Source organism: Salmo salar, chromosome 27 (genome assembly GCF_965601325.2).
Source record: "Salmo salar chromosome 27, fSalSal1, whole genome shotgun sequence".
NCBI classification, from domain to species: Eukaryota; Metazoa; Chordata; class Actinopteri; order Salmoniformes; family Salmonidae; genus Salmo; species Salmo salar.
Window position 1 is genome coordinate 3,408,947 of NC_138317.1, and position 17,422 is coordinate 3,426,368.

Genomic DNA, 17,422 nt, shown 5'->3' on the forward strand with positions numbered 1-17,422 from the left:
ATATATTTCCTGAAGAAAGCGGAAAAATGGCAGTGCCCACTTCTCGCGTCTTTTGCCCTCAACCTAGGATCTCCGACCCTGACTCACGAGTAGAGTGTGAGGTTGTCCAGCTCGTTGTGCATGTTGATGGGGTAGTGTTCCCCCAGCTGGAAGAGTTTCTCCAGGGCCTCGTAGATGAAGATGATACAGATGAGAGCGGCGAAGGCCTCCTCTGTGAAGCGTGTGATGTAACAGACCAGGGAGCTAGCGTCTGTGGCCACCAGGACCAGGCAGAGGAAGGCCGTCCACAGGCCGATGCTGGTCCTCAGAGACAGGTAGGACAGGCCGTAGTCCCTGGGTGGGTAGTACGGTAGATAAGATCAAGACTCAATATTAGGGCTGTCAAACGATATTTTTTTTAATTTGAGTTAACTAGCAGGATTTTGTGATTAATGGCAAATTTAGAATTTGCTCAAATTAAAAATGTAAGATTTAAAAATAAAAAAAACATTACAAAAATATTAAAGTCTTGATTTTGTCTAAAGTAATGGTCGGAAAAATTTGGTAACACTTTATTTAACCTCAATGTCAACTTCTTTTTACATGGCATTGTACTGTAGATTTTAGCTGTATAGATGATGTATTTTGGATGTTTTCAGTGTATTTTCACATCCATATCTTATTAGGTACTGGAAGCAGTGAGCTCAGAGCATAGAGTTTATGACAATTGTAGGGGAGGCGCAATCACTCAGACTATGCCTTATGAAATGATTGAGGATTCATCAATAATGACCTTGAGCCTGTCCCAACTTCTCTAATAACTTGTTAGGGCCCCAAGTTTTTCCTGACCATGTGACTTGACCAGAAAAAACTCCAGTCCTTGTAACTTACTGTACATGTACAGTATATAAAACTCAGGGAGTTACTGAGAAACAAATGACAAATCCCCAAATGGCAGTAGTGAACTTGTCCTTGCAGGTTGCAACCACCAGAAGGCCACAGTGCGAATAAGTGTAACCAGGATCGGTGTAGCACTCACTTGCAGAACTTAAAGAGGATCTTCTCGAAAACCAGGACAGGCCCCGTGCTGCCCAGGATAGTGAGGGGCTGCCCCGCAAACAGAGAGAAAGCCACTCCTGTGAGGGACGCCCCAAACAGAGACTCTATGGCACTCTGTAGCAAGAGAAGGAAAAGAGGGAGGGAAAAGGGGAGGATGACGAGGAGGTAAATACATAGACGAACCAGAGAGACTGGGAGACTAAGGGGAAAAGAGGCAAAGCGGACAGAACACCCCACATAACATAATACATATGTTTAAACTGACATTCCAGCTCAGACCGCCTAGCATCAGACTGCCAAGATAAACTGCTTTTTCCACCACGTCGGCCTGTCAATTGTAATATCCCTCGGCCACTCGTCATCTGGTCAGTTTATTCAGACACATCACACACCCCGGCGCGCTGACGCTCGCTATGCCAACAGTCTCCCTCCTAATAAAGACATCTAGGGTCACTGTAGGGTGTGTGTGTGTAAGTCATTGTCAGGATCAAAGCACAGAGACAGTATATAGAGTAGCTCACAGTGAGGAAGAGGGACACCATCTAAGCACCTACTATTTGCTTATAGTGATATGCATCCTATATGCTTTTAGTGATAAACAAATAGGGTAAGACCTTGCCGTAAACCTGTTTCACCAGGCAGCTAAGTGACTGGCTGATACAGTTGAAGTTGGAAGTTTACATACACTTAGGTTGGAGTCATTAAAACTTGTTTTTCAACCACTCCACAAATGTATCATTAACAAACTATAGTTTTGGCAAGTCAGTTAGGACATCTACTTTGTGCATGACAAGTCATTTTTCCAACAATTGTTTACAGACAGATTATTTCACTTATAATTTACTGTATCACAATTCCAGTGGGTCAGAAGTTACATACACTAAGTTGACTATGCCTTTATTAAACAGCTTGGAAAATTCCAGAAAATTATGTCATGGCTTAAGAAGCTTCTGATTGACTCAAATTATGTCTATTGGAGGTGTACCTGTTGATGTATTTCAAGGCCTACCTTCAAACTCAGTGCCTCTTTACTTGACATCATGGGAAAATCAAAAGAAATCAGCCAAGACCTCAGAAAACCAATTGTAGACCTCCACAAGTCTGGTTCATCCTTGGGAGCAATTTCCAAACGCCTGAAGGTACCACGTTCATCTGTACAAACAACTGTATGCAAGTAGAAACATCATGGGACCATGCAGCCGTCATACCACTCAGGTAGGAGACGTGTTGTCTCCTAGATGAACGTACTTTGGTGCGAAAAGTGCAAATCAATCCCAGAACAACAGCAAAGGACCTTGTGAAGATGCCGGAGGAAACAGGTACAAAAGTATCTATAGCCACAGTAAAACGAGTCCGATATCGACATAACCTGAAAGGCCGCTCAGCAAGGAAGAAGCCACTTCTCCAAAACCGCCATAAAAAAATCCAGACTACGGTTTGCAACTGCACATGGGGACAAAGATCGTACTTTTTGGAGAAATGTCCTCTGGTCTGATGAAACAAAAAATAGAACTGTTTGGCCATAATGACCATAGTTATGTTTCGGGGAAAAAGGGGGAGGCTTGCAAGCCGAAAAACACCATCCCAACTGTGAAGCACGGGGGTGGCAGCATCATGTTGTGGGGGTGCTTTGCTGCAGGAGGGACTGGTGCACTTCACAAAATAGATGGCATAATAAGGCAGGAAAATGATGTGGATATATTGAAGCAACATCTCAAGACATCAGTCAGGAAGTTAAAGCTTGGTCGCAAATGGGTCGTCCAAATGGACAATGACCCCAAGCATACTTCCAAAGTTGTGGCAAAATGGCTTAAGGACAACAAAGTCAAGGTATTGCAGTGGCCATCACAAAGCCCTGACCTCAATCCTATAGAATTTTTTGGGGCAGAACTGAAAAAGTGTGTGCGAGCAAGAAGGAGGGCTACAAACCTGACTCAGTTACACCAGCTCTGTCAGGAGGAATGGGTCAAAATTCACCCAACTTATTGTGGGAAGCTTGTGGAAGGCTACCCGAAACGTTTGACCCAATTAAACAATTTAAGGCAATGCTACTAAATACTAATTGAGTGTATGTAAACTTCTGACCCACTGGGAATGTGATGAAAGAAATAAAAGCTTAAATAAATCATTCTCTCTACTATTATTCTGACATTTCACATTCTTAAAATAAAGTGGTGTTCCTAACTGACCTAAGACAGGGAATCTTTTACTAGGATTAAATGTCAGGAATTGTGAAAAACTGAGTTTAAATGTATTTGGCTAAGGTGTATGTAAACTTCCAACTTCAACTGTATTAGGTGATATAGCAGATAGAAGACAAACAGATGAAATCGGAGTGGCATTCATTGACACTCATGTACAAGGACCCACTCACTATGTTGCCCTTTGTGGCCTCGCCTAGCAGCCCTCCGAAGGTGATGACAGGGGACATGCAGGCGCAGTAGAGAAACAGGATGGAGGCCAGACACTGCAGGTTCAACGAGTCCCGGATGTCGCTCCAGTAGAACGGGGCCTTCCGCTTTATATCCATCACCAGGCCTCCAAAGACCCTAGAGGAAGGGAAAAACCACAACACCTTGCAGCAGGCTAACTGAAGTAGCAGCATTATACTAATGCGGTAGAGTATCCCAGATTACATCTTGTACTTCTGGATTTGGTTTTTATACCATATAGGGGACCATAACACATTTGTCGACTGTTTTGGACCTTCCATAGGGTTGGCAGATATTTTTTCAGGACCCGCAGATTACATTTTCAGACCATCATCAATAGGGTCTGCCAGATTACTTTTTGGAGCCTGCAGATAACTTTTTGGGGGCATCACAGTAGGTGAATGGCAGTTCATTGGTGGTACAGATTTTTTGACACTTATTTCACAAGCATTCATTCTCATTTCCCTATGGGGTTGGACACACTCCTGCTCTCTGACCCAGATACCAGTCAACCCATCTTTCTACCTTACACACTCACCTAACTTACAAACACGCTCAACCCAACACTCTCAATTCTAAGTCACCAACCACTTTGTGGCCAGGAACTGACTAACAGCCCGGTAAAGAGAGAGAGAGACCCTCTCTTAGCTTGTTTTTTTTTTAGCAGCACACAGAGTTGAGAGTGGATCTGCAGAGTGGTAAATAAGGCAGTGGCCAGTCTGTGAGGTGTGGGCAGGTGTGTCCTGGGGGAGTGAGGTCACAAATAAACACACTCTACAAGAAGGGTAGCCACGTGATCACAGAGGCTTTCACACCTAGAATCTGAGTATCTATTTATGTCAGCATCGTAATTGTGCAGTCATAATGATCTACACAACATTAAAATCAACCATTCAATATGGGTGATTATGTGCATGACTTCTCACAGCATGTAGGAATTGTATGCTGTTAATTTTGACTTCATAAACAGTTTCAATAATGTATTACCTTAAATGTTTAATGAATTTCATAATGAATAACATTTATTTCAAATCAAATGATATTTGTCACATGCGCTGAATACAACAGGTGAAATGCTTACTTACTACGAGCCCAATACAGTTTTAAGAAAATACCCCCCCCCCAAAAAAGTAAGAGATATGAAAAACAAATGATTAAAGAGCAGCAGTAAATAACAATAGTGGGGATATATAGGGGGTACCAATTCATAGTCAATGTGTCAATGTGCAGGGGCATCGGTGTCGAGGTAATTATGTACAGTGAGGGGAAAAAGTATTTGATCCCCTGCTGACTTTGTACGTTTGCCCACTGACAAAGAAATGATCAGTCTATAATTTTAATGGTAGGTTTATTTGAACAGTGCAAGACAGAATAACAACAAAACAATCCAGAAAAACACATGTCAAAAATGTTATAAATTGATTTGCATTTTAATGAGGGAAATAAGTATTTGACCCCCTCTCAATCAGAAAGATTTCTGGCTCCCAAGTGTCTTCTATACAGATAACGAGCTGAGATTTGGAGCACACTCTTAAAGGGAGTGCTCCTAATCTCAGCTTGTTACCTGTATAAAAGACAACCTGTCCACAGAAGCAATCAATCAATCAGATTCCAAACTCTCCACCATGACCAAGACCAAAGAGCTCTCCAAGGATGTCAGGGACAAGATTGTAGACCTACACAAGGCTGGAATGGGCTACAAGACCATCGCCAAGCAGCTTGGTGAGAAGGTGACAACAGTTGGTGCCATTATTCGCAAATGGAAGAAACAAAAGAACTGTCAATCTCCCTCGGCCTGTGGCTCCATGCAAGATCTCACCTCGTGGAGTTGCAATGATCATGAGAACGGTGAGGAATCAGCCCAGAACTACACGGGAGGATCTTGTCAATGATCTCAAGGCAGCTGGGACCATAGTCACCAAGAAAACAATTAGTAACACACTACGCCATGAAGAACTGAAATCCTGCAGCGCCCGCAAGGTCCCCCTGGTCAAGAAAGCACATACACATGCCCGTCTGAAGTTTGCCAATGAACATCTGAATGATTCAGAGGACAACTGGGTGAAAGTGTTGTGGTCAGATGAGACCAAAATGGAGCTCTTTGGCATCAACTCGCTGTGTTTGGTGGAGGAGAAATGCTGCCTTTGACCCCAAGAACACCATCCCCACCGTCAAACATGGAGCTGGAAACATTATGCTTTGGGGGTGTTTTATGTTAAGGGGACAGGACAATTTCACCGCATCAAAGGGATGATGAACGGGGCCATGTACTGTCAAATCTTGGGTGAGAAGCTCCCTTCCGTAGCCAGGGCATTGAAAATGGGTCGTGGATGGGTATTCCAGCATGACATTGACCCAAAACACACGGCCAAGGCAACAAAGGAGTGGCTCAAGAAGAAGCACGTTAAGGTCCTGGAGTGGCCTAGCCAGTCTCCAGACCTTAATCCCATAGAAAATCTGTGGAGGGAGCTGAAGGTTCGAGTTGCCAAACATCAGCCTCGAAACATTAATGACTTGGAGAAGATCTGCAAAGAGGAGTGGGACAAAATCCCTCCTGTGTGCAAACCTGGTGGCCAACTACAAGAAACGTCTGACCTCTGTGAACAAGGGTTTTGCCACCAAGTACTAAGTCATGTTTTGCAGAGGGGTCAAATACTTATTTCCCTCATTAAAATGCAAATCATTTTATAACATTTTTGACAAGCGATTTTTTTGTTGTTATTCTGTCTCTCACTGTTGAAATAAACCTACCATTAAAATTATAGACTGATCATTTCTTTGTCAGTGGGCAAACACACAAAATCAGCAGGGGATCAAATACTTTTTTCCCTCACTGTACATGCAGGTAGGGTTATTAAAGTGGCTATGCATACATAGTCTGGGTAGCCATTTGATTAGCTGTTCAGGAGTCTAATGGCTTGGGGGTAGAAGCTGTTTAGAAGCCTCTTGGACCGAGACTTGGCGCTCCGGTACCACTTGCCGTGCGGTAGCAGAGAGAATAGTCTATGACTATGGTGGCTGGAGTCTGACATTTTTTAGGTCCTTCCTCTGACATCGCCTGGTATAAAGGTGTTGTTACCTAACATTACCACCTGGGGGCAGCCCATCAGGAAGTCCAGGATTCAGTTGCCGAGGGAGGTGTTTAGTCCTTAGGTCCTTAGCTTAGTGATGAGCTCTATTGGCACTATGGTGTTGAACACTAAGCTGTAGTCAATGAATAGCATTCTCACATAGGTGTTCCTTTTGTCCAGGTGGGAAAGGGCAGTGTGGGGTGCAATAGAGATCTGTGGGTCTGTAGGTGCGGTATGCAAATTGGAGTGGGTCGAGGGTTTCTGGGATAATGGTGTTGATGTGAGCCATGACCAGCCTTTCAAAGCACTTCATAGTTACAGACGTGAGACCTACGGGACGGTAGTCATTTAGGCAGGTTACCTTAGTGTTCTTGGGCACAGGGACTATGGTGGTCTGCTTGAAACATGTTGGTATTACAGACTCAGACAGGGAGAGGTTGAAAATGTCAGTGAAGACACTTGCCAGTTGGTCAGCGCATGCTCGGAGTACACATCCTGGTAATCCGTCTGGCCCAGAGGCCTTGTGAATGTTGACCTGTTTAAAGGTCTTACTCACATCGGCTGCGGAGAGCGTGATCGATCACACAGTCATCTGGACCAGCTGATGCTCTCATGCATGTTTCAGTGTTACTTGCCTCGAAGCGAGCATAGAAGTTATTTAGCTCGTCTGGTAGGCTTGTGTCACTGGGCAGCTTTCGGCTGTGCTTCCCTTTGTAGCCTGTAATAGTTTGCAAGCCCTGCCACATCCGACGAGCGTCGGAGCCGGTGTAGTACGATTCGATCTTAGTCCTGTATTGACGTTTTGCCTGTTTGATGATTCGGGGCATAGTGGGATTTCTTATAAGCTTCTGGGTTAGAGTCGCGCTCCTTGAAAGCCGGCAGCTCTGCCCTTTACGAATGTTGCCTGTAATCAATGGCTTCTGGTTGGGGTATGTACGTACAGTCACTATGGGGACGACATCCTCGATGCACTTATTGATAAAGCCAGTGACTGATGTGGTGTACACCTCAATGCCATCGGAAGAATCCCGGAACATGCTAGCAAAACAATCCTGTAGTTTAGCATCTGCTTCATCTGACCACTTTTTTATAGACCGAGTCACTGGTGCTTCCTGCTTAAATTTTATCTTGTAAGCAGGAGGATAGAGTTATGGTCAGATTTGCCAAATGGTGGGTGAGGGAGAGCTTTGTACGCGTCCCTGTGTGTGGAGTAAAGGTGGTCTAGAATTGTTTTCCCTCTGGGTGCACATTTAATATGCTGATAGAAATTTGGTAAAACTGATTTAAGTTTCCCTGCATTAAAGTCACTGGCCACCAGGAGCACCACCTCTGGGTGAGCGTTTTCCTGTTTGCTTATGGCGGAATACAGCTCATTGAGTGTGGTTTTAGTGCCAACTTCGCTCTGTGGTGGTATGTAAACAGCTACGAAAAATACAGATGAAACTCTCTAGGTAGAGAGTATGGTCTACAGCTTATCATGAGATACTCTACCTCAGGTGAGCAAAACTTTCAGACTTCCTTAGATATTGTGCACCAGCTGTTGTTTACATAAATGCATAGGCCCCCGCCCCGTGTCTTACCAGAGGCTGTTGTTCTGTCTTGCCGAAAGAGTGTATAACCCGCCAGCTGTATGTTAATGTCGTCGTTCAGCCACGACTCGATGAAACATAAGATATTACAGTTTTTAATGTCCTGTTGGTAGGATATGTGATTTCAGTTCGTCCCATTTATTTTCCAGCGATTGAACATTAACAAGGACAGATTAGCCACTTGTCACCTGATCCTCGCAAGGCACCCGGATCTTTTACCTTGAAATCTTTTGCCTTATCAACTCTCCTCTATGGGGCAGTTTCCCAGACACAGATTAAGCCTAGTCCAGGACTAAAAAACAAACTCAAAATTGAATCTCCATTGAAAATGCTTTTAAATCTAGAATTAATCTTAATCTGTGCCCCGGGAAACCTCCCCTATGAATTCCTATGTCTAACTCACCGTCCGGTTCTTTGCAGCTCGGGCCCAGCTCCGTGGCCTTCATCCTCCTCCAACATCTCCCCTGAGGGTGAGGCCGACCCATTGGGCTGGGAGGGTATCTTCCTCTTCATCTAAAGGTGAGAGAGTCATTATAGGTGTAGCTCAGTTTGGAGAGCATGGAGTTGGCCACGCCAGGGTCGTGGGTTCGATTTCCGCTGGGGCCACCCATACGAAAATGTATGCACGCATGACTAAGTTATTACAGGGCTGACATATCCTCTACTGCCACCAGGAGGCACAGTCATACACATCATCAAAAACATAATGGAAAACTACCATGCAAGCCAGTGTTCTTAAATCCTGGTCCTGGGGCCTACAGGGGGTGCAGTGCAGGCTATATTTCCAACCTAGTATTAACACATCTGATTCAACTAATTATCAAGCCCTTGACTAGTTTAATCAAGTGTGTTAGTGCTAAGCAGAAACAAAAGCCTGTACCCCTTAGTGGGTCTCCAGGGTCATGATTGAAGAGCACTAAATATGTGACCAATATCTAAAATCAGGCTTAACTTCAGCACATATATATATATTATATATAGATATGTGTGTGTATATATGTATATATATTTGTATGGGTTTGTTCATTTTCTGTTTATAGGCAAGCTCATTGTCATCTTAGACCCAAACCTGTGATGGGACGTTCTTGGGGGGTTCAATTCGTATCGTGGGGTCCCATTCTCCTGGAGGCAGAACTGTCACCTGGTCCAGAAATTCATCTATCCCAGACAGCAGGTCCGTCCGGTCTTTGGCTTTGTACGCCACATCGTGGAATATCTACAGAGAAATGCAGGAAAGAGTATAGCTTTTACATGTTGATCTAATTAACTTAAAATGTATCTAATCTGAATGCCACACCTAAGGATCCCCCTAAAGGGAAAAAGTTTCACAGTTGTTATATTCTATGCATGTCAGGGGGGGATATAATTCATGTTTATGAATGAATGTTACTAATCCTGATAAGACTATAAAAGAATAATTGCACAAACAGCACGTAAAACATCTCCCCTCCTCTCACCTCGTCTGTCATCAGTGTGGCCATGGATCTGCCAATCTCATGGTACTGAGGGCCTTTCCCGTGTGGACCCAGTAGCAGGAACAGAAATCTGTAGAGGACACAAACCATTTTCACACATTAGACTCAACGCAAATATATGTAGATGGACAGATATAGGCTAATACAATGTATTTTACTCAAAACCCAACATAAATGAGTATATTTGGTGACATCCAAATACAAATGGTTTAGGTTACTGTAGGAGAGTAGGTGCAAGAATAAAACCTAGAACCAGCAGGTTAGACAGAGAAAGAGCAGTGAAAGAGTGGGTGTAGAGATGTAGTGTACCTACCTGGTGGGCACGGGCACCTCCGTGAGCCCTGTGATGAGGACGGCGGGAGACAGGCGTACGAAGGCGATGATGGGCTTCTCCAGGAAGTCCACCTCGCCTACCAGCACGTTGGACGCCTCAGCCCCCGGAGGAATCTTCTTCATGAAGTTCATGTCCACCTATAGGAGCCGAATGGGACAGAGAGAGAGACTTTAGGGAGTAACAACTATATAAGAGAGTGTCTCCCAATCACAAAGTATATTTGAGTTTTTTTGCCCTAGCAAAGGCTTGATGATGAGTTGAATCGAGAGAGTGTTAGGGAAAGAGGTCTGCGCAAGAAAGAATTCTTCATCCCGCTCCCGCCTACTGCTTTTCATACTGCCCTCTAGCTCTTGCTAACTTCTTGTCCGACTCCCACCCGCTCCCGCAAGAACTGGTCCCGAATTCGACCACAGTCCCGCAATGTTATTTTAAGGGGTATGTGACGTAGCTCGCTTTGCAACCCTGGTCCTAGCAATTTTGCCACCCTAAACAAGATCAAAATGCACAAAAATAGGCAAAAAAATAGGTTAAAATACCAGAGATTCTCACATGGCCCATTATATTAGGCTATCGTATTATTGTACTATATCTTAGAGATATAAGAAAGATAAGGAAACATGTTTAATATTTTTATTTTTTTTACATGTATTTAACACTTTATTTTTGGCACTAACAGTCTCCATATACTTCCATTAATTTTTTCAACTGGTACTAGTGGACCTTCAGACGAGTCTTGTGAGGCCTTGTGAGACCTAGAGCAAAACATGCACGTGTTCATGAGAGTCTCACCTTTCCACAAAGGGGTCATATTAGCGTGTAGCCCAAACTGTTCAGATGCTACAGACAGAAGTTGGCAGATCGGCTGTACCAAGTTCAGATGAGTCCCAAGACGCTTGTGGGGATCGTAGAGCAAACACCGCTCTAGCTCTGCCACCTTTCACCGCAGATGCGGAAGTGCGACATCGGCGGATTGAGACTCATTCAATGCAAAACAAATCTCTAGCTTAAACTGACAGATTTTTATGGGGATTTTTTGTATTTAGCTAACTAGAGTTCCGCGGAGGGCGCGGACATCGACTCTAGGGGGTTTTAATACAATAGATAACACATACAAAACAGAAAGACAACTGTTCTAAATAATCTGTGGGGATATACCATACAATATTTTCAGCCCAAAGTTTCTGACCCCCACGCCCATAGCATGAAAAATGCCAACCACACCGCAATGATGTCTGTCGGGTCCCACGAGATTCCCATGGGAATGCAGCTTCATATTGGGAAACACTGGTTTGTTGTATCATTATACAGTATCTACCCCCCCATGTGAATTTCTATGGGCACAAGCACTGTTCACAACCCTCTCGTTGGTGGAGATAACATTTTGTAGGTTTAAATCTTATTTCCTGCAATTCAACACATTTTCTCATGGGGTGCAGAGAAGATTTAGCCGTTTTAAAGCAATTTTTTTGCAATTCTATACATTTTACCATGTCTAATGTGTATTCATGTGATATTTGAGTGACTCGAACATGGGCTAAAAAAAACTAGCTTAAAAAAAAGTTAGCTGACATGGGCTAGTTGATCTGGACATTTCTGACAAGTTATAAAAAGCCCTCTAAGGTATGCAATGACTGACATGACAAGAGTAAGTTGAACTCCGCACTGAGTTCCCCTAGGGGGAGCAGCCAAAAGTTTGGGAACTACTGGCGTAGAGGGAGAATATAATGGCAGTACAGAGCAATGGAGTTCCTTTCGTCACAAGGTCGTTTGACATATTTAAGAGAGCTGGGAAACCTTGCCCACTGAAATGGGTCATATCTGCATCTCTCTCTTTTCAAAAACACACACACACTATGTCTCCCTCTCTTGATTAGACTCCCCCAGTAAGAGGTTGCTTCATGTGTATGCCAAGAATGGCATACACATGAAAGCTGGTTTGAAGCTGATGACTCCTCATGGCCGCCAGCATACTTATTACATGGATGAAAGAGTCGTAAAGTGATATAATGAGGGAGAGCTCACTGAACCAAACCCAGTTATTGAAATAAAACACCGTACAGTTAACTTTGAGACTGGTTCTTGGTTCTAGAAGGCAGGTGATGTTTATTATGCCCTGTGGATTGATGATGGTTGTCTTGGTCCTCTGAATGAATGTGGTTGATGATCAAATCAAATTTTATTGGTCACATACACATATTTAGCAGATGTTTTTGCGGGTGTAGCGAAACACTTGTGATGTAGCGAAATGCTTGTTGCAACGTTTCTTAGGAGCTAGAAGCAGAACTGCCATTTGTTTCTTTGCCCAGTTGCAGAGGTTACCTTGATGATGTCCACACTGCTATTATCTTTACTGACCCCAGCTTTGGAGGGCCTCCTGTCTCCGGCCTTGCTGCTGCTATCCAGGTTACTGGGGACAGAGTGCGTGGATATCAGTGGCCCTGAAACGACAAACAGACAGGGGATGTGGCAGAAGAGTGTTAGCAATGTCAGCTCCGGAGCACCGAGGCACCTGCTGCTCAATGCATTCTCGTGGATACTGAGATTAGAATGCCTACTTTTGATAATATTGTGTTTTTCATATATCACTCATATGCAGACAGTTTGCAAAGCATCAAAACACAATACCGGTTCTCATATTTAAAACTTGAGAAGCCTTAATCTACACAAAAATGATGTAGCCATACTCTGATCAATTAATGAAATTATTTTTCTATAGGTTCTCTTGTATACCCCTTTTTTTCTCCCAATTGGTAGTAGTTACTGTCTTGTCTCATCGCTGCAACTCCTGTACGGACTCGGGAGAGGCGAAGGTCAAGAGCCATGCGTCCTCCGAAACACAAACCAACCAAGCCGCACTGCTTCTTGACACAACGCACATCCAACCCGGAAGCCAGCCGCACCAATGTGTCAGAGGAAAGAAACACCATACACCTAGCGACTTGGTCAGTGTGCACTGCACCCAGCACGCCACAGGAGTTGCTAGTGCGCGATGAGACAAGGATATCCCTGCCAGCCAAACCCTCCCGAACCCGGACGACGCTGGGCCGATTGAGCGTCGCCCATGACCCTCCCGGTCGCGGTCGGGTGCGGCAGAGCCTGGGCGCAAACCCAGAATCTCTGGTGGCACAGCTAGCACTGCGATGCAGTGCCTTAGACCACTGCGCCACCTGGGAGGCCCCTGCTTAATAGTATTTGATACAGAGTTACAATTTATACAATCTCAAAAGACCTTAATTAATTGACAACATAATGAAACTTCATTATGGCCTGCAGTGATGAGGGTTCAAGAAATTGCACCTCGACTTCAATGCGCCCTATAGCCATGTGAGGTGAGCCGTACACAGGAAACGCCAGCACCTCAGCGAGGGAGACGTGCATTGAGGAAAGAACCACAGAAATGAATGAACTGTAACATAGCGACACCACACACTCCACTCCCTCGGTCTCAGTCACCTAGAACGTAGAGGAATGTTCAAATGAATATGAATGGGTGACAGTTTCCTCCTTGTGGTCATCCTTGACCTGTGACCTATTCTAACTCGGCCCTGCGGGCTATGAGGCAGCCATGTTGGGACGAACAGAAGCGCTATTGCTCACATTCCCTACAAAGCCCGTGGGAGTGACAGGAATTAGTGGAGATTGCATCCGGAAGCTTAAACCCGGAATGCGCGCTCCATGCTGGATATCCGGCCATGCTCTATATGTACAGTAAACGAGTTTGACTAATCAAATCATATCATTCCAAAACCAGGGGCACACTGAGGACAAACACTACTGACTCTGATCATTTGTCTTCATCTGCATACCAAGAGCTGACACTACATGTTATGTGTGGTACTGTGACATGAGTGCTGCTGTGGCATTAGACAGTTCTTACTAAAGAATCCAGCAGTCAAAAGGTGAGCAGGTCTACTGTATTGCGGCCAAATATATTGGCACCATTGCACTTCTCTTAAATAATTCCCTATTTCTTCTCAAATAAGTAAAACATATGTTAGTTATTGTTAGATTATCAACATTGCAGAACCAAATTTTATTTTTGTAAACTTTAGTTTGCAATTTTAATTCAGAAAATAAAGACAAAAGGCATGGACAAAATGATTGTCACCCCAATAGTGGTGCATGGGTCAGCCGTGTTCATCCGCAATTGCTAATTGCTAATAACCCATCCACAACTGCCCGACTATGTGACAAAGTGAAAATCTGAGCCCCGCACCCAATCCTAATCCGCAAATATAGAACATGTGCTATAGGCTACAGTCAAAGACTGCAGAACGATTTTTTGACAGGCCTACAGGATTTTTTGTTGTTGCCTGTTTTAGATGTTTCTGCTTATAATTTCTGACATTTTGGTAGGCTATTTGTTAGTCAACTTGTCTATAATTAGATACATGTAGCTCCTCTTTTGTCATTATATGTTGCCCTAGAAGACTAAATAAACCCTTGCCCAACAGAATAACGTAATAGATCGATCGAAGAATTGATTCTTCAATCTAGTTGACATCGGTCAATTTTTCGGTCTTCTTTTGCGTAGCAAAGAAGTTTACTGCATGGCGAGAAAATAACGTTACAATAATGCAAATATTAAATAAAACAGGAAAGATTTTCTGTGCAAAATGTGCTAATGACGTCAGTTTGACCGGCTGCAAGGAAAAAGTGTCACTACTTCTTCCGAAGTCGATGCCCCTCCTTGTTCGGGCGGTGCTCGGAGGTCGACGTCACCGGTCTTCTAGCCATCATTGATCCATTTTTCATTTTCCATTGGTTTTGTCTTGTCTTCCTACACACCTGGTTCCAATCCCATTCATTACATGTTGTGTATTTAACCCTGTTTCCCCTCATGTCCTTGTCAGTGATTGTTTGTTGTTATGTGCTCGTGTTTTTGGATTGGTGCGCAGCGGGTTATTGTACCCACGTTTATTTTATTATGTACTTTTTTTTTTTTTTAAACTACTCCAGTTACACCAAGTTTGTTTCTCCTGCGCCTGACTTCCCTGCCACCTACACACACGACGTGACAAAAATAAACTTGTTTCTGATGAGATTTCAGTTCGGCTTTGATGCATATTTTATGTGGTTGAAATACGAATCAGCTTTTATGATAAAGATGGCACCTTTACAGATGGTATCTAACTGAGCATTGTATTATCTCAAGTTGCAAAAAGAAATAAATCATATTTCTCCAATCCTGTTCCAAAATCCAAATTATTCCTACATTTGATGTATAATTTTACTGCAAGAAAAGCTTAATTCAGCACGAGTTATTATTAAGGCTATAGCCCTATTTACATGGGACTAGTATTACTAGAGAACGTTCTCTCTCTTTTTCCGGGATGATATTTCAACTTGTCCAGGCGATAACAGGATACACTAACTCGAGCTTGGTTCCCAAGTTTCTAAACTATACCAAACCATCTTTGGTAAAGTGTCGCCATCATTATTGAATTGAGGAAGTGTGATCATGATTTGCGCACGTTCAAGGCCTCCAGGACCAGAGTCAGCAAAGCAACCTCACAGCATTATCAAACCTCCCCATCTTTGATTGTAGTGAGGCTGTGCTTAATTTGTCAGTAAACACAGCGCTGATTTGTATTTCCAAAGAGCTCAAATTTTGTTTTATTGGTCCACAGAACATTGTCCCCGGGGTTTATGCTTGTTAAGGTGGGTTTATGAGAAGCTCAATCAGGCTTGTGTCTCCTTCAGCAGTGGGGTCTTCCTATGTTTACCAACGACCAATTGAAGCATTCAATAAAGAAAAGAACACTCTCCCCACAATCAAACACGGGGGAGGTTTGTTAATGCTGTGGTGTTGCCATGCTGCCTCTGGCACTGGGGGGCCTTGAATGTGTACAAGACAGCATGAAATCAGCAGATTATCAAGGTGTTTTGGAGTGCAATGTTTGTTGGCAGTTATCTTGGCCAAAGGCTGTGCAACCAAGTACTAGCTCCGGGGTGCCAACAATTTTGTGCATGCCAATTTAAGTTCACAAAAATACAATTTGTAAAAATGCATGAAATGAAATGTATGCATTCACTACTGTAAGTGGCTCTGGATAAGAGCGTCTGCTAAATGACTAAAATGTAAAATATTCTGCAATGTTGAAAATCCAATAACACAAGGTGTGGAGACCAAATGTTGTTTTCAATTTCAACTTATTTTATTTGAAATAGGGAATTATTTAAGAAAAGTGCAAGGCTGCCAATATATTTAGTCCGCAACTGTATATAAGCCTTGGTAGGAAGACTGATGATGCTCTGACTCCCCTGATGCTGATACAGTGTCGATTGCAGTTATAACTCTCAGGGTCAATTATGTTGTTAGCGGACACTAACGGTGAAGAATAGCCTAAAGTGACCCCAGGGCCTGATCAGGAATGAGCAGCTGCATTCATCGTGTGTGGGATGCAATGAAGGCATTTGACGCTATATTGAATCTACAATAACTCTCTATAGCCTGCCATTAGGGAGAGATGGTTTGCCAAGCAATTTTGTAAGTGAGATAGCTGGTTTGGGTGTTATAAGGTTAAGCCTAATAGTTCCTACAAATCATCTTACACTTCCTGTCTACGCAAGCATGGGATTCAAACTCAAATGAACGATACTCAGAACGAGGTGAAGTAAGTGTCTAGTATTTGGTTTCTTGGCAACTGTTGTCAAACATGGGATTCAAACTTCACTCAAGCGATACTCACAACGTGGTCAAGTACAGTATATAGTTTCTTGGCAAACGTTGTCTCCTAGACAGAAGTAATGGAAGATTACAGAACCACACTAGTACCTATAATAAGACAACGAGTTGCCCACCTTAAATCATGTTTCCCTCCTAACTAGAAGTCTCTAGTTCTCATGACCCAACCTTCCAGTTCAGCTCTCTTCTACACACACTGCTATAAATACAGGGGCTAAATACTATCCAGGTCCGGGAAGAACAAAAAGTCACTGTGGATGTCACTGGGACTGAGAAAGTTACGTGCCAACGTTAAAACCCTCCCACCCCAACCCCTCTCTATGGTTTTATATTTAGCATGCTGTTTGCACATGTACTGCAGGAGTCCCTTGCTAGACTCTTTAGGAGGAAAACGTCTGAGACGTGTATGTTTATACTCAGGAATTATGGAGGAGACGCCAAACGATGCTGCTCTGGAAAAAGACAAGATATTTGAAGTTGTTTAAGTCTGTCCTGGTTGTACAGTATATTCACAATGGGACAGTCATGGAGAGAAGTGACAGTAACTGGGAAAATAACCCATAATATAAGACCTGTCGACTCATCTATTACACTGTCTAGACTAAACAGGCCTCAAGGGATGGAAAACTTGCAGTCGATTAAACGCCTTCGGATTTTCATTTTAGGACTGAATGAATGAAAAAAGGTTTGCAATGAAAAAGTGTACAAAGAAATAATCACAGAACCAGAGTGAAACGTGAACTTTTTTCCTCACTGGCTCAAAATGGTGTAGTTAAAATGCATTGGGGTCATACA

General features: G+C 43.4%; 1 protein-coding gene across 4 annotated transcripts in view; it reads right to left on the reverse strand.

Moving 5' to 3' along the window:
- Window positions 1–17,422, reverse strand: part of LOC106588196 (sodium bicarbonate cotransporter 3) — a 76,549-nt gene that overhangs the window by 12,922 nt on the left and 46,205 nt on the right. For all 4 annotated transcript variants that reach the window (XM_014176951.3, XM_045709202.2, XM_014176953.3 and 1 more), the window contains 8 exons: window positions 12,295–12,377; window positions 9,919–10,076; window positions 9,588–9,675; window positions 9,200–9,346; window positions 8,534–8,643; window positions 3,413–3,587; window positions 1,019–1,152; window positions 88–333 (listed from right to left, as the gene is read on the reverse strand). In XM_014176951.3, coding sequence (XP_014032426.1) covers window positions 88–333; window positions 1,019–1,152; window positions 3,413–3,587; window positions 8,534–8,643; window positions 9,200–9,346; window positions 9,588–9,675; window positions 9,919–10,076; window positions 12,295–12,377 — 1,141 coding nt within the window. The remainder of the gene's footprint in view (window positions 1–87; window positions 334–1,018; window positions 1,153–3,412; window positions 3,588–8,533; window positions 8,644–9,199; window positions 9,347–9,587; window positions 9,676–9,918; window positions 10,077–12,294; window positions 12,378–17,422) is intronic.